This window comes from Acomys minous (genome assembly GCF_964271855.1).
Source record: "Acomys minous genome assembly, chromosome: 3".
In the NCBI taxonomy this organism is placed as follows: Eukaryota; Metazoa; Chordata; class Mammalia; order Rodentia; family Muridae; genus Acomys; species Acomys minous.
Window position 1 is genome coordinate 130,794,356 of NC_140485.1, and position 27,923 is coordinate 130,822,278.

The 27,923-nt window shown below is 45.6% G+C and overlaps 1 protein-coding gene and 2 long non-coding RNA genes across 3 annotated transcripts; 1 reads left to right on the forward strand and 2 right to left on the reverse strand.

Moving 5' to 3' along the window:
- Positions 1–48: 48 nt before the first annotated feature.
- On the reverse strand, positions 49–27,670 carry LOC311594257. Its single transcript, XR_014778011.1, has 2 exons — positions 27,562–27,670; positions 49–316 (listed from the first exon to the last, which is right to left on the reverse strand). It is a non-coding gene; the product is annotated as an uncharacterized lncRNA (long non-coding RNA).
- On the reverse strand, positions 13,035–13,559 carry LOC311593306 (proline-rich protein 13-like; the record flags this gene model as incomplete). The annotated part of the gene is made up of 1 exon (XM_084774526.1): positions 13,035–13,559. Exon 1 carries the CDS (start codon positions 13,500–13,502, stop codon positions 13,035–13,037), a length of 468 nt encoding a protein of 155 aa, XP_084630652.1. The 5' UTR covers positions 13,503–13,559.
- LOC311594258 lies at positions 20,815–24,483 on the forward strand. Its single transcript, XR_014778012.1, has 3 exons — positions 20,815–21,032; positions 21,596–21,864; positions 24,104–24,483. It is a non-coding gene; the product is annotated as an uncharacterized lncRNA (long non-coding RNA).
- Positions 27,671–27,923: the final 253 nt, after the last annotated feature.

Genomic DNA, 27,923 nt, shown 5'->3' on the forward strand with positions numbered 1-27,923 from the left:
CTATATTTGTGACTACTATGAAAAAAAAGTATTTTATGACATAAAGGTATATTTCATAATACTGCTTTTATTATAGAATGGCTTGGGTGGTATGCTGCAGGTAGTCTAGCGGTGGCCACAGGCACATTGGTGAGGCAGAGAACTCTGTAGCTGCTCAGTGCTGCCACAGGCTGGCCGCCCCTGCAGAGGTACCTGGCTGTGAGAGCTGGAAGGTTGGGGAAAGCTGTCACAACTGACTCCATGCCCTCTGATCAGGTTTTTTATTGGTGCTGCTCTCCGCTGCGCTCAGAGAAGCTTCTCTTTTCACACTCAGAACCTGTATCAGAGGGGAGAGAGAATTCAAATATTTCCTCTGTCCTCCACTTGGACACATTTTCACAAGTGCTCTAGCATGTATATGGGATACATGCACTAGAGACAACAAATAAAAAATATCAATAAAATAAGGATCCTAAAAATATGGAGAATATAAAGTGTTATAACTCAATGTTGAAAATAATTTCTCTGAAGCAGGGTCTCACTTTTTTTCCCATTTTTTAGTTTTTTGAGACAGGGTTTCTCTGTGTAGCCTTGGCTGTCCTAGACTCACTTTGTAGACCAGGCTGGCCTTGAACTCACAGTCATCCCACTGCCTCTGCCTCCTGAGTGCTGGAATTAAAGGCGTGTGCCACCATGCCCATCCCCAGGGTTTCACTTTTGAGGCTGGCCTGGAAGTCACAGAGATCCACCTGTCTCTACCTTCACAGCGTTAGGCTTAAAGGTACCTGACTGGTCATTGGATTTTAAGCTCTAAAGGTGTGCTAGCAAAGTATTAGAGCTTTAAAAATGACTATTTCAACCAGGTTAATCTGTAAAACTTAGTGGCATTAAGCAGACTGGCACTATCAAAGTGTCTGAGGCATCACTACAGGAAACCTACAACAACTAATCACAGGAAATGGAAACAGAGGACTAGTTGTTTAGTAGAAGTCACTGGTAACTACAAGAGGGCCCCCAGACCTTAGCACAACTGACTCCATGATGGAAGTGACACTCAGGCTATAGAACTCAGCACATCTGCAGGACCATCTGCCAAAATGAAAAGAAAGTCCTAATCCATCAAGGTCCAAAGTGCTGGAAAAGTCTCTAAATGCACTAACCTTGCTTTTTGGCTTCTGTAGCTCTGCTTTTGGCTAACTGTTTATGTTTAACTGAATTCTGTCAACCCAGAACATGTTTTTTGTGCCTAAAACCTCTCCCTGAGAAAGGCCCCATGCTACACTGGGATCTTGAGGACCCAGAGTAGTCATCAGATAATAGAGAGTTTCCATTGGCTTAAACATGAAGTAAACAGGCTGGGGAAGGGGGCGGGGACTGCTGGCGGGATATAAGTTAATAAATAAACTAATTTATTAAAAATGAAACACGTCCCAGTAGTCTTCCCTGGTGAATACCTCAGAACAGTAATGTCCATCCTCCATTTTCCTCTCTAGAGCTGTCTGACTGCTGACTTGGTGTCTTTAAAATCATCTTGCTATTTAGATGTTTTTACAGTTTCTTCACATGACTGCTTTACAGATGTTCAGATTTCTGCAAATGTGTGCATGTCTACATTATGCAATTTTTACCTGAAAATTTCAGCGTATTCTTTTGTAATTATTTTACTTCACAAGGTTTGTGGCGATGCCTCTTGTTTGAGATTAAATGGTTGTAGTATTCTCTTTGTTCTTAGTCAGTCTGAAGATCTGTCATGTTCACTAAACTTTGAAAAGAACTTAGTTTTCATTCATTGATTTACTTTATTGTTTCTGTTTCTTCTTTAATTCTTGCTGAGATTTATTCCACCTTTCTAGATTTACACTGGGTGCTCATATCATTATTTATGCATTTCCCTTTTCTTTTATTTTGTACATATTGATTAGAAATGTGTTTTATCTGGGCTTGGTGGCTAATGCCTTTAACCCCAGCATTCTGGGGGCGGAGTCACGCACATCTCTGAGGTAGAGGAACCTGGTCTACAGAGGGAGTTCCAGCACAGGCAGGACTATACATAGACACCTTAGCTGAAAAATTAATAATAATAATTAAAAAGTGTGTCATTTATGGTCAACGTGCAGAGATTATGTGTCTGCAGAGTACTTCCCACAAACAGGATATCTGTATCCCATTCCCTGTTCCTGTGGCTCAGGAACCATCTTGAAGAAGAAATGCCTTTTTCAGTGTTTACAGTAGTAAGGTTTTCCTTCTTCAGTTTAAAGATTTATGGTTATTTTATATGTATTCATCATTATTGTTTATTTGTTTATTTTTATTTTTTTTTTTGGCTTATTGATACAAGATTTGTCTGTACACAAAGCCTTAGATGTCCTGTACTCACTCTGTAGACCAGGCTGGCCTTGAACTCACAGAGATCTGCTTGCCTCTGCCTTCCAGAATGCTGGAATTACAGGTGTGTACCACAGCACTGGGCTTTAATATTCATTTTATTATATATTTGTGGGTGTTTTGCCTGCGCATATGTATATGTACCATGTTGGGCAATGCTGGCGGAAGCCAGAGAGACATCTGACCCCCTAGAACTCGAGTGACAGTTGTGAGCCTTCATGTGGGTGCTGAGAATTGAATCTAGGAACTCTGGAAGAGGAGCCAATGATCTTAGCCACTGAGCCATCTCTCTAGTCATATATATGTATATATATGTGTGTGTGTGTGTGTGTGTGTGTGTGTGTATCATACATATCATCAAAATAAATATATGCAGGAATGACTATCTCAATGAATAAAGTACTGCATTTAGAAATGTCTTGTTTTAATATAGAGACCCACAGGCAGCCATTATGCAGAGAGCAAGAGACATTGGAACACCCAGCTCTATATGAGATGTCTCCTACAAATCCCTCCTCTCAGAGCTCTGTGAACCCAGTGGAAGAGTAGGCAGAAAGAATGTAAGAGCCAGAGGAGATGCAGGACACAGAGAAAACAAGGATGTTTATGTCAGCATGAGCAAAGCTCATATGAACTGACAGGGACTGAAGCAGCATGCACAGCTCTGCACAGTCTGCACAGGTACCAATACCTATAGGGTCCTAGATGGGCTTCCCATATGGAGACAAACCAACACAATTCCAATGAAGCTGCTGAGTGGCAGGAATGACATTTTAAAATATAATGCATTGTTTAATGTTATTTTTGTGGATTTCTCTATTTTGTTTCTGTTTCCTAATTTCTGGTTTGGTCTGTTTTCTCTGGAGAAGATAATTTACATTTTATTAATCTTAACTTTATTTAAATACTGCATATTTTGGCAAGGCCTCTCCTGGGAAGAATCCTATGCACACTTGGAAAACAAGGCACGCTGTATGGTTCTGTGCACAGTTTGGGGTCTGGATGGTCCAGAGTAGAATGCAAGCCCTGTTTCCTTAGTGATATCTGGTTGTTCTCTCCATTACTGAAAGTGAGGAGTTGAGCCAGGTGTGAACACACATGTCGTTAATTCCAGCACAAGGAGGCAGAGGCATGTGGATCTCTGTTAGTTCAAGGCCAGCCTTGGACTGTCTCAAAAACAAGACTAAATAAGTAAAAATAATGAAAATTAGGAATTTCAGTCCCCTGTAATTCTCATGTTGCTTTGGATTGCTCGCTTCACTTGTACACAGTTGCTCCATTTGGGAGCGCTGATGTCAAACGGACAGATGCTTATGACTGTGACATGCTGCTGACAAACATCCTTCAGCTGAGTTGAGCTGCCAGGTCAAGACGTCACCTGGCCCCACTGATTTGGACTTAGCTTTGGCAAAAGATGATAAAAATTTTAATCAGTGGTAGAAAATAAACTATGAAATCAGCATAAGGCTCAGATGAACCTTGTATACTTTTTTGAGGCAGTTAGGCATGCCTTCTACACGACCAATAATCATGCCCCTCCCAGGTGTAGTAAGTAGGAGTGGGCTTTTTTTTTTCTATAGTACATGTTGCTGCTTACTTTTATTATTTAACAATGTTTCCAAACATGGGTGTCCTTGTGATTGTGTACAGCGTAAAGTCATGTGAGCACACTTTGCAGTTGTGACCCTATGCATCCTAAACTTGTTAGAGGAATCAACTGAGTAAACAGGCTTTGGCAAAGTAATTGGGAAATCCACAAGTTTCTGCCAATCAAATGAAACCATTTGACAGTTTAAACAGAATTCATCCACCTTGGCAAAGACTGAACTTCTCTGTTGACTCAGGGCCTACCTCATCCTACAGTGTGACCTTACACTGTTCAGTGAGCTGCCTCACTCTTGGGCTGGAATGAGGGAAGCCTCAACTCCAGGAAGATCAAGAGTCAGAGGTTAGGGGGCTGGGAAGGCACACTGCCTTATCTGCGAAGGGTTTCAGCTCATATGAATTTATGTATGCATTATATAAACAAAGATCTGTTTTGGAAGGAAGTTCTTATCAAAATCTATGTATATAAAGCTTATGAAACATTCAACATTCCCAAAGATGTCATTTTAATCCGTTTTAAGATGTTTAGAGTACTCAAGTGTATAAATAGTATGCGTTTATCAGCTCTTAATACATAATCATGGTATTGAAATTTGAGTCTGCATGTGTATTTTAGTTGGGCATGCCAAAAAAACAATTTTAGCAGATAATAAAAATTAATTTAAAAGGAAAAAAAAAAGACATAAAGCAGAGAAGAAAGGAAGAAGCAAACCTCAGAGCACAACTCTCTGCTTACTCACATAGGTGATGCTAACCCCATGGGTTAAGAATAAGAACAATATCACATTTTAAGCTCAAAGTTGGAGCAAGCTTTAATTAAATACTGGCCAGGTGGATGTACTCTGGCCAGGCCCATGGTTCCTAGGAAAGCAGCCTTCAGTAGTGGGTTGGAGGAACTAAAAAAACCAAAAAACAAAACCCTGTCTACATGCTCCTGTCCCCAGGAGACTAAGCACATCCAGTAGTGTTTTTTTTTTTCTTCAGGTCTGCCAGGGCTGCCCTCCTGCGCCCTTGCACTTCCCTCCTCCCTGTGCCTGCATCCACCCTCCTCTAGGAGCCAGTAGTTGTTTATAGAAGTGAAAACCTGTTGTCCTATTACTTGAGTGCCATACCAAAGGAAGTCACATTGTACCCATTTATTCTAAAAGGATCCACTGAAGATAATTTAGGCCTCTCCACAAAGCAAACCACCTGGAATTTATGAGTAGGATCCAACACAGGTCTATATCTGGCCTCAGATAAGATGAACACATAATTTCCCCGGAATGTAAGTTTACTGATATCATAGGAAGCCACAGGATAAGAAAACTCTGGGTATAATAGGACAGTAGCCATCAGTTTCCTTAAAAGGGCAAATGCCTGTGAAGCACTACATTAATATCAAGAAATCCATTGTTCCCCAAGGTACAGAAGCAAATAGTTTCCATCTCAGCCACACTGTTGTTTTGTCTATTTCAAGACCAGTAGTTTCATTTGTTAACCTGTTTAAATGCCTTCTGAGATTTGGGATTCTCTGCCTCTATAATGTCATTTTTAAATGTTTTATGGAGATAACTCTAAGGGCACTTGTCACCAAGTTTGAAGGCCCAATTTCCAATAAAGCTGTTACTGTATGAGAGCTTGCTTGTAAATCAGGCTACATGATGCCTTCTTCCCCCCACATTAAAGTAGGAAACACTCAAAAAAAAATCTGTGGAAGTAAAAGCATTGTTACCTCCGATTCACGCCAGCCTCCAGCATTTCAGGAAGTATCTATCCTTGGGCAAGGGGCTTACAGATCACAGGCCTTTGTGTTTCATGGGTCTCTTAGGCACAGTAATTAAACTGTAAAACATACCATTGGACCTCACATTGGTAGACTATAGAATTCCACTACACCAAGAAACTATCTGACAGGCTGAAGAAAAGTGTCTGGGGTTGGAAAATGCCTCAGTGCTGAAGAGCATTTGCTAGTCTTCAGAGGCTCAGAATTGGGTTGCAGCACCCACCAGGAAGCTCACGACTGCCTGTGACTCCAGCTCCGTGTGACCTGATGCCCTCTTCTGGATTCATGGCACCTAGATGCACAAGCTCACACAAATAATTATTATAAACATTAAAGCCAATCTTAAGAAAATGAAATAAAAATGAAGAAAAACATCTTGGAAAAGATTCTAGCTCACAGAAGAAGATGAGTGATAGACCAAGGGAAAAAAGGTGTTCTAGAGTGGAGCTGACCTCTAGAGATCCCAGACACCCCATAGGGTGAAAGGTCAGATCAAGATGAGATAAGCTAGTAATTTAGGATTACAACTCCCAAGGATGCTCTCATCTAGGAAATAAAAGGATGTGCAGAGCTAAAAATATTTCCCAGACCAGAATGGATACCAAAGTTTTAAAGGGTCTGAAGAGATGACTCAGCAGTCTGGTAATTTCCATCCCCAGGACCTGTGGGAAGCCAGCCAGACCTAAGCCTTTCTCAGAGGTCTGAATAAAAGCAGAAAATGGAATTTCTTTTCTATGTCCCAGTCCAGGAGCAGACTTGACATGGCCAGTCTGGTTGGAGCCACTGCCTCAGCAGAGTCAAGGTTGGGGTTTCTGGGAGAAACAACTCTGCCCCTTGGGCTGTGGTTATCAGTCTTCAGGCAGCTATGTCTGAAATTCTGTGTGCTCTTTTTTGTCAACATTGTCTGATTTTGAGAGGTCCTAACTCACTGCATTTTAAATTGGGCCTGCATGTTAGGCCTAAGCTTCAGTTTCCCAGAAGCAGCAGCCAGGCTTCTGGAAAAAGGCAGGGGAAAAAGGCAACCAATCAGCAACTGCCCCCGACATCTGTCCTGGGACTAAACTAGATAGGAGGTGACCGTAATTTCCCAAATGTAGGAACCAATCAGGAACATACAAGTACCCTTTACCATGAACTCAACCGAATCTAACGAAGGTGAATGACCATGGCTAGAAATATCCCTAACTGGCTTTAAAAGGAGCCCAGGGGATCCAATCTCAGTGGTCTTTTTGTTTGAGTGATGTACCACGGCATGATGGCTGGGTTTTGTTTCTCACACTAGTTATCTACACACACGATGGTGCAAGCAACCACCCTACCGCTATATCACGAGTTTTGTGAAATTCACCCACTAGAGAAAATATGAGGTGAGCAAAAGCCAAAAATACAGCGAAGTGAAGCACCAGGTGGCCTCGAGGTGCAGCCCCTATTGCTTTTCTGCAGGGAAGAAGGTCCCTTTCATGAGAGGTGGTTAAAAAAAAAAATAAGTAGGGAGCACTTTGGGTATGCTTGTGATGCCCAAGAGGCACAAGCTGGGAGGAAAGGTGGCCTGGGAGGCAAAGCCAGTGGGCTCCCAGGATCTGGCACAGCAAGACCCAAAGGGAGAGATGCAGCCCCTCTGGAAGGCAGAGAATGCTTCATCTTCTTTTCTCCCCAAAAGTCGGGTTCCAGCCACACCCCAGGGTTTCCTGTATCCCTCTTCCCTGGCACTGACAGAGGGAACTGGTATGCCCCAGAGCCTTGCTGAGGGAGGGATGTCTGGAGAGCTCGCCCCGTCATGGGCACCAAAGGGGACGGTGCAAAGTTTGGTTCCTGGATACTAGGGGGACATGGCCACACTAGGCTGAGCCATGGCAAAACAAAAACCAGGGGCTTCGGAGCTGCTAAGTGGTCTCAGGCAGGGTGGGACACACTGGGAAAGGAATCCCAGGACTGGCTGGAATCTACTGGGAACAGGTCCAGGCCTAAGCACATTGATGCCCCCAAAGAAAATAGAAAACACTGCTGAACAATGGAACTACGTGTCTGACCAAAAAGCAGGACACCTCTCTGGATGATTGATTCCAGGCCGGTCTGTGCTCTCTTTGCCCAAGTCCTCTGAGCGCTGCCACCAGTCCTGGTGCTCCCTGAGGTCACACTGAGGCCATCTGAGCCTTGTGTCAGCATGTGCACTGACTCAGCGCCCTAGGAGCCACTGTGGGACCACGTTGGCCCACATTTCTGCCAGGCGTGCATGGTGAGCTTCTGGGCCCAGGAGGACATGGAGTGCTGGCAGCTGGCCATGGAGTCCCGCTGTCCTCCTCCCAGCTGCTGCTTCCTGGTGCTCAAGGAAGTGGCCAGGGCGCCCTCATGTGACGTTCCTGGCAGCTAAAGGCCCTTTGTAGTTGCTGTGTTGAGCCAGCAGAGATCTACTGTGCTCAGACTGTATGGCCCCTGGCCAGGAGCTACCCAAGTGGGAACCCCGCTGGAGGAAGGTGACACACAACAAGGAGAACAAGGGACCTGTGGAAATCACGAGAAAGGACAGAAATGATGCCTGGGACCTGAATGACTAGGCAGAATCAGCAGCTGCTGTATTGAGGAGGCATGTTATGGACCAAAGAAAGCAAGCCCTAACTGACTATAAGAAACTTAGGGCTTTCTTCCTGGAGGAGGAGGGACACTTTCTGCAAGAGGCTGAGAAGGACGAGGGTGCATCTGAGGATGACAAGCAGACCAGACCCACCCAGCAGAGCGCTTCTGGTCCCTACTGCAGGCTGAGAAGGAACACCATAACCTGGGCCTTAGCATGCTTCTGCAGTGATGATGCACAACAGACTGCCCCCCCCAAGCTTAAGGCCGAAGGACCCACCTTCCACTGGCCTGTAGACCCCCTACCTACATCTCTCAGGCCTCTCTGCCTGGTACCACCCTTCATCCTGGACAGGTCCGCATCTCCATCAACATTGACAGCACGTTGGCCTGGGATGGAGCATCAAAACTTTAACTTTTCATAAAGAATTGAGGCTGGGTAGAGAAATAGGTCAGACGGTAATGTACGTCTTGCATAAAATCAGGAAGATCTGAGTTCTATCTTAACAACCAATGCCAAAGAGAGAAAAGGCTTGGGGTGCTGGCATATGCATGTAGTTCCAGCCAAGAGGAGACAGGTGGAGCCTTGGGACTCATGGCCATCAACCAGCACAGTCTAATTTATGGGTTCTGGATCAGCGAGAGACTGACTAAAATAAATAAACAAAACCCAAAGTGGATGACACCCTAAGAAGTGGATCCCCAAGGTAGATCTCTGTCCTCCACATGCACATACATGACCACCATACATGTGTACACTTGCAGGAATATATTCTGTGGACAAAGTCACAGCAGGGCGGTCATCAGAGAGAAAAATTGCACCCTTGAGAGGAGAGGGGATCTTTTACAGTAGTTGAAAGAAATAACCTTGCATTGTCTTTTGGGACATTTTAAGAGGCAAGATGTGGGCATCAGCCTATTAGGTGGCAAATATAACATCATTTGTCCTTCCTGATCATTGGCATAAAGTGCCAGGGTTCACTAGAGGTTATGGTCTAGCTGTTTGTACAAGGCATCAACAAGTAACTGGTTCCAGTTCTAAGCTCTTAGGGTCTCATTATCACAGTGGGGGATTTTTAATTTTTGGTATATTTGTCTCTACTTAGGCCCCTAAAATTCCATAAAGTCAAACACTGACAAAGAAAACAACAAAGATCCATTTTCTTCTGGTCTTAGTTCATTGTTTAGAAAGAGCGCAGGGCTGTTTAGCATTGCCAGTCTGTCATAGGATCAGGGCATCACAGCTTTTGGGGGGTGGAGCAGACTTTAACTCTGGACAGGTGAGCCCATGGTGACCTCCTATGCAACATGACCAAGCAGAGTTTATAAGGTCTGATCCAGAGAGCGCCCACTGTCATTATGGCTTGTGGGAGGATTTTAAGATATATTCAATCTCCAAGGTTACATAAGGAGGTGACCCTGAAGAGGTAGTTCTGTACCTGGGGCTGTTCTTACCCTAGTACTCAGTGACAGCCTTAGTCCTCCTCGGGAAGGAGTCAAACATGGCAAGGCCTTTCCCCATGGTGTGGGCAATCAGTGTTGACAGTGTGTGTACTGAGTGTCCCCTGCAGCTCCTGGACCCCGAATGACTGCAGACTGAGACTTCTTCCCCTACAGAGGCCTCTACAGATTAGCTAACCTGCCTCCTTACCCTGATGCACACAACAACCCTGCTGAGATTTCTGGCTGCAGCTGGTGCATCACCATAAGAGCCCGCATCCCACCAGATCCCAGTGGTTCTGAACATATTTCTGTGTTTATTCATTGCCTGTGACCCCGGGCAGGTCAGCCCCAAAACCATACACATCCATCCAGGCAAACTCAGCAGTTTCAAAAAGGACCATTTCTTTAAGTGCTGTGAGAAGGTTAGCAGGGCTCAGTGAGGACTCTCCTTTTCGTGTCTGCTGCTCTCTAGCCTGAAAGCCTGTCTTGCGTGGTTTTATCCGACTCCCAGGGACCACACAATTCCAAAGACAGTTAGAGATCATTTTTGACAGCAGACAAGGACTTCAGTCCAGTAGCTGAACCAACTTTGGGGCCAAGGCTTAGAGCAGAGTGGTGGATCAGATGGGCCTTGCTATCTGATCTCTGCCTGGAGGGCATGGGAAACATCAGACAGACAGAACACACAGGCCTGAGGCGCCTGACATGAATGTGTCTCGGATGATGACAGGTGACTTGTCTGCCCTCAGAAAAGATATTTGTTGTTGTTCTAGAGGAGGCATGAGACCCCAAGCTCACTGTCTCACATTGTATGACAGGCCCGGGGCTTAGACGACAGCAATTTGAGTGTCTTTGTGTGGCTAGCTGGAGGCTCACCCTGACCTATTTTCCTTGATATAGCAGCAGCATGTGTTGGGAGGACCGTGCAAGGCCTGAAAGAATTTGAGAATCCTGAGCACTTGTGGTGGCCATGTGCTGTTGAGCCTTGGACCCTGTGTCCAGGTTTGCACTCACACTTCTCACTGGTGATTCCACCACTAGGCCTGTGTCCACTCAAGAGCTTGTGGTGAAGCCAGACACCTAAAGACTCCACCAAGAACAAAGTCTGAGGAACTGTGGAATGTAAGAGCTCGCAGGAAAAAAAAAAGAAGGATGAGGGGAGTCCCAGCTGAGTGCCCTGGGACACAAAAGGGGAAGTCATCCCCAAGAACTGCAGAGGTGGAAGGCCACCACTCCTGATTCCCATCCTGTGTCCTGCAGACTGCTGGCGGGGATGACATCAGCTGGAGCAAAAGCTTCTTCTATGGTGTCAGTGACCATCCCTCTGCCATGTCTGCAGAGTCCTACTCTCAAGCCTGTTGAGTCCTTCGGGAGTATATTGAAGGCAAGGGAGAGGGGCACTGGGAACTCGGGCAGCCCAGGGTTGAGTCAAATTCTCTGTCTGGCCTAATGATGGGTTTGGTTTCTACTCAAAGAAATGTCAGGAGGTCTTTCTGGTCAACCTTGTAATGCATAAAGGCTGCCTGAGTGTATTGCAAGCCAGATTGCTTTTAGTGCATCCAGAACTTAGGAACATGTACAATCAGGGTATCATGGGCAGTAAGGAAGCCATTTTCTCTCCAGATGATGACATGCACATGGGTCACATGGAAACTATGGGAGAAATACACATAACCACTAACCTTCCCCTCCCCCATACACATTAGCTAGAGAGCCTTACAGAAGGGAAGTGGTTTACATGATGTTTGTGGGGAGATGGAATCTAACCTTGAGTTTTCAAGATGAGCCTCAGATTCTATAACCTCTGCGAAGGTCATAGTCAGGTACCACAAGAGCCTGAACCATGTCACCACACAATGACCCTACAGCATTGGGTCCTCGCAGTAAAGCAGGCAGGATGTGAAGATGGACAGGGTCTAGAGGAATCTGCAGTGTGGAAGGGAAGTGGCTGGTACTTGCTGATTCAGTTTTCTGACACCCAGTAGATGGTCCCTTACTTGAGAGCCTTGGGGGCCTGGTAAGCATTTTACAGGGGCTTAAAGCTGGCTGCTGGAAAGACTCTTTGTAGGGCTTAAAACACCAGGTTTCCAAACTATCCAGGTGAAGTGAGAATCCCAGGGGGAGACTGCAGGATTTAATTTTGTGATGTTGTGTTATTGTTGTTGTTGTTGTTTATTCCTCTTCTGGTTGTACATTTAAGGGTATGGTTGTGTCACAGAGTAACTTTGTTTTGTTGAGGTCAGCTCAAGTCCCAACAGTTACTTCTGGGGCCTTGAGAGGACTCCATTAATTTCCATTTATTACCTGTGCCCCCTATTGTGGTGGGTAAAGCTCTTGCTGTCCATGTGTCCTCCCTTGGAAGAACAGAGGACCCTCCTTTTAGGATGCTGAAAATAAACTGCTTAGAGTCCAACCTTGACAGTCTTCCAGACCTCTGTGTAGTTCTGGCTATCCTAGACTCACTTTGTAGGCCATCCTGGCCTTGAACACTCAGAGATCCGTCTTCCTCCACCTCCCCAAATGCTGGTATAAAAGGAACCATGCCCGGCTTAAAATTTTTGTTCTTTAAGACTTTTTTTTGTTTGTTTTTAAGCAGCATTTTATAAGTTAGCAAATCTTCTTGTAACATAGACTAACTGTCTGGGTTTGTGTTCAATAAATTCATTCACCACAGAAATCTTTTCTTGTTCAAAAGCATTTCCTTTTTATTGTGACTGTTTTTTAGAAGTACAATATTTCTTTCTTTCTTTTTTTTTTTTGGGGGGGGGGAGAGGAGCATTTATTTGGGACTTAGAGCCATGTGAGATAACATATTGAACTAAAGAATAGATTAGGTTCCAAACGAGCTCGCCAGGCAAACGGACTCTACTTCCCGGCAGCTTCGCCTGCTGGGGGGAACATAGTGCCCACTCAATCACCATCATGTGCCACCGTTGGAAAAGTACAGCTTTCTCATCGTAAATTTTCATACACACACACACCCAGTCACAAGTATTAGGAAAGAAAATGAAGGAGAAAAAAAAATCACATTGTGCAGATCTTAAAATTGCTTTCACCATTCAGCTCAGAGATTTCCTTTGCTACATTGATATTATGAAGCAGGGAGAAGGCAGCTTTCGCTAGCCCGGGGCAGTCTCCCCGTTCACTCTGGACAGCCAGGACTGAACAGCCGGGGAAGGAAGGCACAGGTGGGCTCGGGGTGGGTGCAGACGGCTGACAGCCGAGGTTTGATGGGAGCGTGGCGCTGCTGCTGACACCTGAGGGGAGGAGGGTCCAGACCCTGCGCTCAGTCAGAGTCACTGCTGGAAGAGGAGGAGGAGGAGGAGGAGGAGGAGGAGGAGGAGGAGGAGGAGGAGGAGGAGGAGGAGGAGGAGGAGGAGGAATGCTTTCCGTGTTTGTGTTGCTTGTGCTTTTTTTTATGCTCTTTCTTCATTTTCTTGTGAGTCTTCTTGTCCACCACTATGCCTGGGCCTACCATGCTGGGAGCCAGAGGATTCACAGGGCACATGCAAGGAGCGGGGGGTGGGTACGGGGGAGGGTAGGGGCCTGAGGGACGGTACCCTGGACAGCCTGGTTGTGGTACAGGGTAAGGTGGACGACACGGAGGGAATGCTGGGTTCCCCTGGGGAATCCCTGGCTGGCAGGGGCCAGGAGGAAAGGCTGGATTGATAGGCGGTGGGCAGGCGGGATTGGAACCTCCTGGGCACACGGCCTGGGGTGGGTATGGATTCGGCCCAGCGTTAGGGTTCCACATATCCAGATGTTGGGTCAAGCCTGCCCAGAGTCGGTGCGGTCCGGTCCTCACTCCCGGTCTGAGAAGTACAATATTTCATATGTCTTTCTCACATTTACTGGGTATTTTCTGTTTCACTTTCTCTTGTAAATTTTTTCACATTTTGGAGGCTCTTCACTTAAAACCTTAAAAACCTGGACATAGGCCACACATCTCACCATTTTCTGTCATTTACACATGTAGCTTGAGATGGCTTTAAAGGGTGAGGAAGTGGTATTGATTGATTGTTTTAGCACCTCCCTTTAATTCTCTGGTGACATTGTATAGTTGGTATAGGTCAAGTTTATGTGAGATCAAAGTTAAAGTAACTGATTTGTTACATTTGCTTAGATCCAGCAAATTAAAAGGAATGTAGACTAAATTTATATGTATATCTTTATATGGAAGCCAATTTGTATTAATCCCTTTGGAGGGAACCTTATCATGGAAACACACACACACACACACACACACACACACACTTACATCACACAGACCACAATATGGGTTAAGGTAGATAACAAGTACATCAAATCATAGGCACAGCTAGCAGCTTTGCTGGCAGAGCAAATGGCACATAAGCAATCACTTAGAACAACTACAGAAACTCTAAGTACATAAAGATGTCTGTGTTTCCTCACAGTGTTTCCATAGTGAGCATCAGAATCTCAATCACGTAGACCTCAAGCTAAGCCTGTGGGGACACAGCTATAACTCTCCTCTGAGTTCCCTTCAGGAAGTTCCCTGGCCAGTGTGTGTGTGTGTGTGTGTGTGTGTGTGTGTGTGTGTGTGTGTGTGGTGTGCACGCACGTGCAGAAGAGCCCTGGGTAGGGAAGGTCCCAGATACAACAGCCCACTCTGGCTCATCTCTACAGCAGCCTCACTGATGCACTTGAGGTGTATTAATGGAATTTGACCAGTGGTTGCTTTGCTGCATGAGTGACTGGACGAATACTACAAATGAGAAGCTCACCCACCAGAAACTCTTTAGGTGGAAAGAAGCTGAGGGTGGAGAGGAAGCTGAGTCACAGAGTGCTTTCCTCTCATGGAGGCTCAAGTCTGACTCCTAGGACCCAAGTTTAGAATGGGGCTTGTAGTGGAGCTTGCTGAGAATCTCAGATTTGCTTAGGTGGAGACCAGTGAATTCTTGGGGCTCAGTGGTCAGCCAGCCTAGCCTGCCTCTTGCTAATCTTCAAGTCAGTGAACCCCTCTGTCTCAAACAAAAGATGGAAACATCTAAAGAATCACAGCCTTGCTTATTCTCTGGCACCCCCTGCCCAGGCATGAGCACAGAGTGTGTGGGCATGACCTCAGACTGAGCACCACCCCTGTCCTTGACCAAACACAAAGGAAAAGAAAACACAAGCAGCAAGTGGCAGAGTCACTCAATTCCTGCCTTCTGGTGGTGACATTGTGGATGAAACTGTTTTTGTTTGTGTATTTAAGTAATTTTGAGAACCTCACCAGTGCTTTCCAGAGTCCCAACCCTAGGTGAAGAGCACTGAGTCACCCTGCTTCTTTCACTGTACAATGTGAGTCTCTGTCAGAATTTATCTTGGTCCCGCCCAGGGACTTCAGTCACTTGGTCAAATTGGGTGGGGCCAGAGGAGGGCCCTCTCAGAGCTGTCTGGGCAGGACCATTGGCAGGCAGCCTCACTGAGGAGGCAGGCTGGGAGCTCTTGCTGGGAGCCTATGGACCCTTCAGCTGCAGCTCCCTGGGGCCACTTTCTTTGCCTTCTGTCCAGCTTTGCTGCAGAAGGTCCCTCTACGCTGGTGAGTGGGCTCCTTGAGAACTTTCTGTGGGTGGGGCCAACATCACAGAGTGACTGATGGGCTTCCCCTCCCTCCATTTCAGACAGCTCAAATCTCACCCCTGGAACAGAGAAAAAACCATGATCATACTCCTGATTGTTCTGTCTGTGCTGCCTGTCTGTCTGAATTCAAGTCTAGAAGGTGAGTTCTGGGGATCCCACTGAGCAGGCCTACTGAGGGCCGAGGTGGGGGTTGGGGAGACAGGACAGGAAGGATGGATGGACTACAGTTTGTTTGTGTTCAGGGCTAGAGGTTGAGTTTCCAAGGGGAGGGAAAGGCCCAAGGGTCTGTATCTAGGACTAGCCAGTGAGCTCCCTGGATGTGATTCTGAGGGGAAATGACAGGGGCACAGTGTGGGAGGACAGGGCCTCCTCAGTCCAGAGACTCTTTCCGGAAGAGTCTGGATCCCAAGTTGCTTCTTGCCCTCACCCCAGCCTTTCCCCTCTGTACCCAAACTAGCTTTGTCTAGGCCATTTTGGGCCTCTTTGTTTTAAACTTCTCAGTGTGGCTTGCCACATGCAGCCAGGGCTGCTCCACACATTCACAGGCCTCCACACAAAGGTCTGTGACTTTTGATGGAGGAGTTCACTCTGTAGCCCACGCTAGCCTTGAAATCACCGTGTAGTCCAAGCTAGAAACTTGCACTCCAACACAGGAAATGAGAGCCTGTGCAACCACGGCAGAATATACAATCCACTTGGGTTACGTTTGAACCACCCAGATCGCCTCCATTTCCTTCCTCATTATTCTACTGAGAAAAGAGCTTTAGGACCCTCTTTCCCTACACTTGACTGGGGGCTCTCTCCAGCAAACCCATCCCTTCTCAACACACAAGCCAGAGCAGAGGGAAAGGCACTATTCCCACTTTGTAGGACTGTTAAATGGTGCATAGTGGGCGTTTGGATGCTCTGGCTTTGCACTCCAGGCCTCCTGAGGCAGCCTGAAATAATGGTATTCATTTAGAAGGAAGTAGGTTTTTCTTTTCTTTTCTTTTAACGTCAGGTAATAAATAATTTCAAATTGGCAGGGCAGTGGTGGCGCACACCTTTAATTCTAGCACTTTGGAGGCAGAGGTAGGTGGATCTCTATGAGTTCGAGGCCAGCCTCGTCTACAAAACCAGTTCAGGGGAGCCGGGACTACACACAGAAACACTGCATCAAAAAAAAAAAAATCCAAATAAGCAAACCATAGGACATTTGCCTCTCTCAGTGGGTGACCAGGGTGCTAGATATCCTGAGTGTTTTCTATCAGGAGTGTTTTAGATTTAACATTTTCTGTGAACAATGTATCCATTTCCTTTGTGGTATCTTCACCCCTGAGATTCTCTCATTCATCTCTTGTCTTTTGTTGGTGAAGCTTCTCTCTCTAGTTCTTGTTCAAATTCTAAAATCTGTCATTTCCAGAATTCTTTCGGTATCTCTTTTCTGTATTAATTCTGTTTTCATCTTTAGGCCTTCAACTGTTTTTGTTTCCTTCAGCTATCTGTGTACTCCTGAATTTCCTTAAGGAATTTATTGATTTCCTTTGTAAGGACCTCTGTATCTTCACAGAATTGACTCTAACATCTTTTTCTTGGGCTTTAACTATGTTAGGATATTCGGGGCCTGGTATGGTAGGGTAGCTGGGCTCTTCTGCAGACACACTGCTCTGACAGTTACTGATTTTATTTTTGCACTGGCATCCAGGCATCTGAGTTTGGGTTGATTGTAGGGTCACGTGTTCATTTCTATATTTGTCTTTGTTTAGTGGGTGCTTTGTTCTTTGTTTCCTGTTTTCTCCCTGCTCCGTTGGTATGTTCACAGGAAATGCTTGCTGGTATTGGAGCTTGGGATACTGGGATGACATGGCTGAAGGAAAGTTGGAAGAGAAAGTCCCTGTGATCCCTTGGGCATGGGGTCAGACAAGAAAGGAATAGCACAGCTGGTTTCCTTCTACAAAGCTGGGGATGAGGCTGGGGGAATTTCATCCCAGGACCATAGGGATGTATTGGTCTATTTTCACCATAGTTGTCCTGGGAGAAATGATCCTTGGGCTAGCAGGGATCATCAGCTTAGCCTGTTGGAGTTGGGGGCATGGAACAGGCAGGAAAAAAAGGAACTATTTGTGGAAGGGAGGTTATAAGTGGAGGATGTGTAGGATACCCTGCAGATGGGAGCTGGAGGAGGGGGCAGGGAAGGCTGCCATGGTTGTTCTGCTGTAGAGCTGGGGGTGAGACTGGGGTATTGGATCTGGGGTACAGATAGAGAAGAGAAGGTCAGCAGGCAGCCTGGCTGGTTTTTTAGCAGGTGTGGCCGTTCTATAGTGTTTCCATAAAGAAGCTTTGTCCAAAGATGGGATCTTGGTCAGTCCTCTGGAAAAAATTCCAAACACACAAAATTGGGGAATTTTGCTTTGGAAAAAATGAGAAAATTTTCTTTTCTTGATTCCATTTTGTCGTTGATGTCTTCTAAAGAATTGGGTCCTTTTGGTGAGTTATGGCTGTTTTCGTATTTGCAGGTTTTGATCAATTGAAATTGGTGTTGAGAGCTGTGAGTCTTTCCTGTGCTAGTTTGAGCTCAGCACTCTTCAGGGGGTGCTGTCTCCTGTAAGTGTCCTCTTTGGAGCTCTGTTCATTACCTTCATCCTATGCACTGGGCTCTCTCCTTTTGGTGGAACCTGGTGCCATTTCCAGTGACACATCACTTGTCTAATGCACTCACAGTGCTCTGGCTCCATCTTCCTCCAAGCACAGGTACCCGACGCTGCCATGTTGCTTTAGTTGACATGCATTTGCCATTCATTGCTCCTTCTTCAGCCATGCTCACTCCATCCATTGACCCAGCTCCTAAATGGATTTTTCTTAGAGAAAGCTTATGCTCGTTTTGTCATCTCCACTTTAATGTATGGGTTGTGTTGGCTTGTTGCTCACTTTAATGTATGGGTTGTGTTGGCTTGTTGCTCACAACCAAGTGAGAGTTCTGGGACTGCAGAGGATTCCCGTTCATGCCCATCAAACTTTCTATTGAGATGAGAAAGAACCTCCGGGATCAAAAGAAATAAATTTCAATACCTTAGGGGTATGAGATGGAAAGTAGACTTGAAAGAAAATGTGGAGATGTGTAGAAAAAATTGTAGAGGAAGCCGTGGGGGGAGGGGGGTGGAAGGGGGCTGGAGGGGGACCAGTTTTAGAGGATTCTGTGTTCCATGCAGTATGGACCAGCCTCTAACTAGGTTCCCACAAGTCATTCCTGTAGCCCATGGGCATCAGCTGCAGAAAATCGTGCCTGTTTGCTGACCACTAAAAACCTGCGTGTCTAAAGCATGAGGTGAAGGCTGAGTTGTGACGTGGCTGCTCACAACCATGTGGACCTGAGTTGGTCCCTAAACCACCTGTAAAAGAGCCAGGTGTGGTCTGTGTGCTTTGATTGTCAGTACTAGGAAGGCAGAGGCAGGAGAACCTGGGTCACTGGAAAGCCTGTGTAGATGATTTCAAGAGGCTCAAGCTGTTTGCAGTCTTTTTCTAATCAACACTACCATGGCATACTTGTAAGAGGTTATCAAAATGCTTTTCTTACTAAAGACAAAACTCTGTATATAAATACTGCATCCTAAGATGATGACAACAACAATAACAACAACAACAACTACTACTGCTACTACTTCTACTATTACTATTTACTAGGCAAATATCTGGAAGTCAGGGATGGTTTCATTAAATCAGCTTCATAATTCACTGTTCTCATTTAGCAAAACAGTTGCCTCTCCTCAATCTTGTAAGGGGACTTTTCTTCGAGCTACCTGATGCATAGTTCATCCTCCTCCACCCAAGTTCTGAGTTGGTGACCTTTAGTTCCCAGCAGCAAAGCTAGTTAGTTGTCAAGCTTAAAGGGGCTCAGGTTCATCTCCACCAAGTCTTCTGGTGAAGAAGAATTCCAGCCACTCAAGGACAAACTCAAGCCCGAGGAGTGATATGAAGGGAAAGTAGAGTGGGGAAGGGGGGACCATGGAGATAGGAAGAGAATGAGGTGTAAGTGTGAGAGAGGAGAAGGGAAAGAGGAAGCTGTTTGAAGGGGACAGGAAGGGAGTCCCCAAACCTCCAGCAGTCTACCTCACAGCAGAAGGTTTGGGGGAGGAGGAATGGAAAGAGGTTGATTTGTTTTTTTTTTTTAACATCCTTTTTGCTTTTAACAATGCTATTTAATTGTAGGTTTTAGTGCTTGCACATGCAGAGAGTATATGCCCATGCCTCGCTAGGTTTTTCCTGATTCTTTGTGCAGTCAGCTTCACAGAATAGCTCTATAGCATTGAGCATGTTTAGCTGTGAGTAAAATGTCTGGGGAACAAGGGCTGCCTAAAGAAGAGGAGGGAGATGTGGCTTCAAGCAGGTCACAGACAGGCAGAGATCTCTGCTTGAGAATGAATTAGATGTGCGGTTTAGTGTGGGAGAACATGGGAGCTGATGCCCAGCATTGTTGTGTGAAGTGACCAAGTGGGAACATGGATGAACACTGTGTTTGCCGGGGGCAGCTCCCTTTTCCATGCCAAGTTGCAGCATTTCTACAGGAGCATTTACTGAACAGCCAGGCTCCATATTCATTTACCCTGTGTTCTATGATGCCTCCTTTTCCCCTGTGTGTTCAGCTAGATTTTAAGTCCTGAGAGGATAGATACTCTCTGATATACTTTATACTTCGACATTTGATCAAACCCACTGAAAGTACTTCTGAGATACATCCTCCTGGTGACATGGTGTGCATCTGAAGGGTGCCACCAACCTAAGACAGTCAAACATGGCACAGACTTAAGGAGGCTGAGCTGGTGGACATCTTGAATAGAGGCTTGTCTTCCCGAGTTTTGTGCTTGAGAGGGAGTCTTGGGGTCATAGAAACATGGTCTGCCCCCCCCCCCTTTGGATCTCACTTTCATATTTGTCTCACAGATCTGCATTCGCTTAGTTGCAACTTCATTGTCAATGCTTCTACCCAAATTGGAAAGCGCTGGATTGTAGTCAACTGCTCCGTGGATGAAATGGTTTTCCTTCGGTTTGATAATAAAAACAAGGCCACTCCTTTGGGTCACCTTGGAAAGAGGATAAGTGCCACAGAAGAATGGAAATCTTTGACACAGTGGCTGGACACCTTGGGGCAGAAGTTCAGGGATAGGCTGCATAACTGGGACAAGACCAAGGCCAGTGGTGAGTGTGGGATAGACTACAGAGGCAGAGACAGTTGACAAGATGAAGGAAGAGCAGGGCACGTGTGGGTATTGCTTGGTGGATGTATATGTGGGGAAGAGCCAAGCCTGGCCCAACCTCGAATTACATAATACCCAATGACTAACAAGGAACAAGCCATGTGTAAATGTTAGTGGTCACTAAGATGGTGGAACAAGACTTGACCTTTCAGGAGATGATGGATCTATCAGAAGAGAAGAATGATGGTTTTGTGTCTGGTCTGCAGGCTACCCGATATTACTGGCAACCATGAGGTCTCAGCACAACCAAGGAGAAGTTTTAGATGCCTTCTGGCAATTCAACATCAGTGGAAAGTCCTCCTTCTCTGTGGACCCAAGGCGTATGACTTGGACATTGATTAATGGACCAAGGGGTATCATGGATGAATGGAAGGATGATGCGGATTTAAAAAAACATCTAAATAATTTCATAGCAGAATGGAGTCAAAGGCACAATGAATTCTTAAGGCAGCAGAAGGAATGGCCAGGTACGTATTACCTAGTTTATCAGAGGGCACTTCATCAAATTTAATCGACTGAGGGAGATTTCTGGGCAGTGTCCTTGTCTGGAGACCCAGCGGTGACCACAGAGATTCCTCTTTCCTTCTCACCGCCTCATGTTTTCCATTTCCTATTAACCAATGACCCAGGCTCTACATGGCCTGCAAATGAGAGCCAAGCCTGTATCACTTACACTTCTATCCTTTTCTTCCTCCATTATAGCTGCCCTTCCACCAGCTTCACCATCCCTTTTTAAAGCTTCATTATCTTTTTCTGCCGCTATTGAACATCACCAGTTGTGCCAACATCCAGAAAGTTCTAATCACAGTAAATATGTCACATCCTTTGATGGTTCAATGGTCCTTTGCTTTCTTGGTTAGTGAAATCAACTCTGTAAGGACATCTTACACACAGCCTATTTGTCTCTCTATTGAGGATCTGGTAACTTAAGTTATCACACATGAGCTCCTTGTGCTGCCTTGAGAGAGAAGTTGCTAATGGAAGCATGTTTTTAGCCTTATTTATGCTTTTTTTTCTGAATATTTTAAAGAATCACCAACGAAGACCGCAGATACCAACCAGCCTATCTGTGCCACCCAGAGTCCAGCTACAGAGACTACTACCCAACTTGCATCTGCCACTGAGAATCCGACTGCAGTAAATAGTACCCAACTTTCATCAGGTTCCATGCCCAACATTGTGGGTTGGTCTCTAGGAGCAGCAGCAGTCATGGAGTCATCATCGCAGTAGTCTGTTCTGTTTGCAGATGGTGAAGGAACAGGCTGGGTTCTCACTCTTGGTGTTGGGAGGCTTTGTCTGGTAAGGACATAGGAGAGGCATCCCTATGGTCTCATCCAATCCACTGCCCATCCCAGAGGCTATCTGTCCCCTAGAGCGATGCTCCTTCTTAGGTGTGGCTCACATTCCACAGTGATGTGGAGATGACTGTTGTTGGGCACAGGAGGCTACAAGAGTTAGCATAGCACTGTCAGGGGAGGATGAAACAGGAAAGTCCTCCTGAAGTGACAGAGAGTCCAAGGACCAAGGATCCAAACAAGGGACAGGAAAAATGAAATGAAGTATTATCTTCTCATAACCCAACAAAAGGTTCCCCAAGACTGTGATTTAAATCTGCTTGATTTCTGAGGATGATAGGATGCAGCTTGATAAGTCTCCTTAACATCAGAGATGCTGCCCATCCCCTGCTGTGTCTGCCTAGACCACGAGAAGCAACAGTGTGAGATCAATCCTTGATTGCAAACAGGCTTTGTTTTCTTTCAGTTTTGTTTGATATGTGTATGTGTGATATATGCATGTGTGCACTTTCTATGCACCTTGTACACAATAGATAGAACAAAATCCACCATATTCCCTGTGAGACAAGGTCTATCACTGAACCAGAGCTAGACTGGCACCTTAAAGCTTCATTGATCCTCTTGCTTCTACCTCCTGTATGGCTGAAAGGCCAGGCTCACCCAGCCACGCCCAGCCCTCGACTGGGAGGTTGAAAATTCAAATTCAGATCCTCATTGTTGCACAGCAAGTGTCTCCCCACCTGCTCCATATTCCCAATCCTCCAGATGATGTCTGGGGATAGTCTGGCTACGTGCCCAATGCACGATTGACTTCTGCTCAGGCACAAGAGTGTCTGTCCATCCACTGAATCAATCAAGATTCCTCATGCCTCACTTGTAGGACCAGCTGCCATGCTCTTTACAGACACCCTTGTCTTGTGTGTACTTGTGGTTCTGAATAATTTGCAAGAGATACTTGCTCACGGTCAGTTATCACTGTGCATTGAACTCACTGCCTCATAGTTCCTCCATGTTAGATGTAGTCGGAGTGGCTGGTGACATTTATATATAAGGGGCATGGATTTATTGGAATTTAATGGGATTTAATTATGTATTTGATCACAGTTTATGTTTGTGTGTGTGTGTGTGTGTGTGTGTGTGTGTGTGTGTTGTCGCTGCTGGACACAAACAACAGCAGAATGTGCTAATTCATGAAATACCACAAACAGGACCCTGGAGTAAAATCTGTACTAATATGTCCTGGGCACTTGTGCAGCACAAAGGATGAAGTGTGTTGTGCCTGTCGGTAGGTCGGAATGTAAAGGACACCTCCAGTTCAGATCCAGCACCTCCAGGGTTGATCATCTCTTCCCCAGAGCCCGCCAGTCACCCTCAGCCTCAGGGCAGCTCAAGAATGCCACGTTGTCCCGTTTCCCTCAGCTCAGCATATGAGTTTGGTGTCTCTGTAAAGTTCTCGTATTTTGATGCTGTTACTGTCATAGCAGAAGCAGGAGAATTTCCCAGGGCTTGTGATTGGCTATTGGACAGCAGGGTGACCACAGGGACACAGCTCCACAGACGCGCTCGGTAGAGAGGGACTGTCAGTGGCCTTGCAGGAGGAGCTTGATGAGTGTCAGATCTCAGTGCAGTTCATCAACTGTGTCCTTGGCGTAGATACTGGTTAAGTTCACCTTTCTTTACCCAAAGACGTGGCCATGTGAGTAACAGGAAAGAGCACATAGGCGAGGAAGCACATGAACACGTTTCAGAATTTTGTCTTTCGGCAGCCAAATGGCTGTGATGGCTCCTCTGTTAGGAACACTTTCTGCTCTGTCAGAGAGCCCAGGTTCAACTCACAGTACCCACATGGCATCTCACAACCATGTGTAACTCCAGTTTCATGGAATCTACTCTTTATTCTGACTTTTATGTGTTTCTGTACAGATGCATTGCATGTACAGACACTCAGGCGCGCACACACACACACTAATAAAATTAAAACACAATTAACAAAAAAGCATTTAGTCTTTTGGACATTGGGATGCATGTCTGAGAGTGGCCATTTTAGGACAAACACCAATACTTTTTCTTGGTTCTTTAAAAAAATTTAGCAATATGTTTTATTTAACCAAGTATCTCTAAAACATGACCTTAACATGGAACCACTATAAGCATGAATGAGATATTTACATCCTATGGTGGAAATTTTGGTTTCATTAAAAACTCAGTGATGTTCAATAAACATGCTTTTGTTTTAATTCCAGGTTTGGGATGTGCATGCTGCTCCCGCTTGTCCACAGCTGGTAACTGTCTCCTGAGAGAGCTCAGGAATGGTGTTAACAGGCTAATGCCTGATGCAGAGGCGGGGTCTTTGCCAGTGGGAAGACATTCAAGAGCCCAGAGAGAGAGGAAGGAAGGCTGTGAGAGGGATGCTTGGAGGAGCCAGTCTGAGGAGGAAGAGAAGGCTACTACTGCCTTAGTTCTTGATGGCTGCGCATCCTGATGATGGAGAATGGCATTGCCCTGCCTAACACAATGAACCAAAACAGCAGGCAGTAGCCAAAGGGAACTACACCCCTCCTCCAGACTAACTTTCTTCCTCTCCTACCTGGTGTTGGGGTGTTAGAAGGCATTGGACTGGAGAAGGGAGAAAGATATATAAGAAACTAAAATAAAAATAGGTTTAAAAAGTATGCCTATAATGCTACAGTTATTTTTAGAAAGCTGTGTTAGGTTTTTGTTTTCTCTCTTAACCTGGCTATCATACAAATAATTGAGACTCATTTATATTTGTTTAACAATAAACTTCACAACACAATCACTGAGCAGTTATTACTCTATTCTTAACCCTGCAAGCTAATCTGGCTCCTTCCTAGTGTACATCCCAGAGATACTTGCACTCCGTAGCGTTCCCTGTTCTAGCCGCTCTCTGCTGATGTCACTTTGACCTGTCCCATGGCGGAATCTCCTTCTTCTTCCTCTAACTACCTCTCCCTGGCTGACACAAAGTTGAGCCCTATTTTCTTCCCTGCTTATGGACTGTCTATAAGCTGCTTTGTTGGCATATTAGGGGAGCAATGCATATACAACATTGACACAGGAGATTCTCAGAACAAGGATTACAACCAGATATGAGGGTACAGAAATCATGACTTGAATTTCACAATAACGTTATGCCTACAACATCCTTTGTCTTTCATGTGGCCACCTCTTCAGTGACAATGGCATCACATGAAACTCAGGTCATCATGCTGACAGCAAGCACTGTTATCAAAAAGCCATCGCACCAGCCCATGCCTCACGTAAACCACTTTGAGTCATTCTCTGAGAGGCTCATATGTGTATATAATGTATTTTGAGCATATCTATGCCTCACTCTTGCCCTTTAACTTTCTCTGGTGCACAGGACACCTAGAAGCAGCCATAACCCCAAAGAAAAATGACCCTCAAACCCGCATCAGCCATCAGCTGCTCACTGCTCCTCAGCTAAGTGTGGGGCCTCCCAATCCTCCCCATCCACACCTGAGTTCTGACTGGCCTGACCTTGTGCAGGTAACTACAGCTGTTCTGAGTTCAAAGCATAATGTCCACTTCATGTCACAGCAACCCTCCCTCTTCTGCCTCTCACATTCTGTCATCTCTCTCTATTGACGTGCATTCGGAGCTTGGAGCTGAGCTAATACCCATGTCCCACTCAGGGCTCAGCACAACAGCCACTTTATCTCAGCACTGTGATCAGGCCTCAGGATTAACTGGTGCCCAGTGCAGGAAAGAGGCCCTTCTGACCAAGGTGGAAAGTAGCAAAAGGCCCAGGGTGTCAATGTAAATATTTAGAAGCAGTTTGTCAGAGTGAACATTTATAGGAAAATAGCTAGTTCCTCTGTAGGGCCTGTGACAGCCCAGCCCTGGGTGTTTGCAGGTTTCCAGAACCAGGCATGAATTCCCTCCTGTGGATCAGGCCTCAGAGCCAAACAGGAAGAAACTGTTTTTTTCTCCCTAGCCCCAACAGCCGTCCCGTTTCTTGTTTTAAGGTTTCCATGGCAGAGACTAGACCCTTTAGCTGTAATGCTCTTAGCTGAATTGATGTTAAAAGCTTGAGATCTGTGGTAGATGAGACGGCTTAGCAGAAAAAATCATTTGCTGTGAAAGACTGACAACCTGAGTTTACTTCCCAAAACCCACAGACACATAATGGGCAAAAAACCTAAAACCCACCAACCAAACAGAAAGATTCAAAGGTTGTCCTCTGTCACGTGTGTGTGCACACCCCACCCAAATACAAGATAAAATTTAACAAATAAAAATAAAAGTACTATGTGACCCAGCTATGTCATTCCAACATATATATCTGACAGTCTGTAAGTCAACACTCACACATACTAGTCTTAAATTAAAGATTTCTTTTAGCATACGAGATGGGTAGCACCTTCCTGTAATACCAGAACTTGACAGATGAAAGCAGGAAGACTGGGAAATAATGTCAGCTTTGAGTACTGGAGTAAAAGAGCCTATGTGGGCCAGGGGCCAGCTGTCAAAGGTGATTGGAAGAACTTGCCAATTACAGCTGTGAATTGGATGGACCCTGTAAGTGAAGACTCACAGAGGAGCACTGATTCTTGGCATTACTCACTTATTCAGAATTCATTCTCACTATAGGAGTCCAGTGAGAGAACAGTACATTGACAAAGAAACTGTTTTTTCCCTCAAACAAATGAAAGGTCTGCTGATAGAAGTAAAACTCAGCGTCCAGACCAAACACTCATCAACAGAGACCAGCTGACCAAAAATGATGGAAATGTCTTAGTGGAAAAAGGGAGAAAGAAATCACTCAGTGACATGGTGAGTACCCGCCCCCCCACCCCCCGCACAAGCATGAGGACTTGAGCATCCAGACTATTTGAATTGGTGTGTTCTAGTCCAGAGGCTATGAACACAGTGCACACTGAATCTTGAAGAATGACATGCAAAGGTAATGTTTGGTCTCCACAAGCCTACACAGTCATCACTTAAACATACATGAAAAAGACAGACATTGTAAACCAAGACAGAAACTGACTTCTCAAGACACACTACCACTGAGAAGGAATGGAGGTTTTAAATTATAGTTATGAGCTAAGGCCTGGCCTTGTCTACTGGGCCATTTGTATGTTGCTATCTGAATAGTTAAGGGGAAGGGAGAATAGCTCATGTCTTCTCAGATAATACCTTTTATAGGACCATTGTTCAACCACTGACCTGAGATGACAGGACTGGGTAGGATTCACCCCCTAATTGTAAGAGGTAGCCCGAGGAACTAGGTGAGACTCCAAGCATTAGGTTCTGGCTAAGAAAAGAACATATTTTGATTTTATTTTTGAGTGAGGGCCTTTTTGAATCTGCATTTCTGCCCTCCTGGTCATCAGATCATTCATGGACAAATGCTGTCGATGGCTTCCTTTGGGAAAGGCTCTCTTTAGTGCTGAGAATGGGGCACTGAGAGCCCTGGCTAGGGTTGCTGAGCTGTCATTGGGTGATAGACCATAACACTTAACAGAGGATTGACCTACATTTTGGAGAAGGGAAGGGTGGTTGTTGCCTGAGGTTGAGGGCCAGACTGTGACGTCATGCAGAGGTCTAGAAGTCCTCAGTGCTGACAGATAGGTGCTGGGGTAGAAGGTAGTGATGGATCACACTGCCACAATGCTATCTTCACAGTCAGCCTTTGCAGGCTGAGCGCTCTTACCTTTCTCAGATGAACCCACAGAGACAAGTCTTGTCCTTGAAGACAGTTGGAGGGATGAGCAGTGCCTGAGAGGAGCTGGTCCAGACATATCCCATGCATCGCTTTGCATCCTGTGGAGGAAATGTAAGGTAAACTTACTGCCCTGCTTTTATAATGGGAGCTTGTCCTGAAAACGTGGGGTCAGAGTTTAAGCTGTACTTATGGTTGTATCCAGCGACATCCTTGAGTGTCTGTCCAATCATATACTGAGACACAATAGCCTCTGCATCTCATAAGAGGTTGGTGTGGAGGAAAAGCTTCCCATACAGGCTGCAAAGGGGTTGATAGGCTCAGAGCTGGGAATAATTCAGAGTTAAGATAAG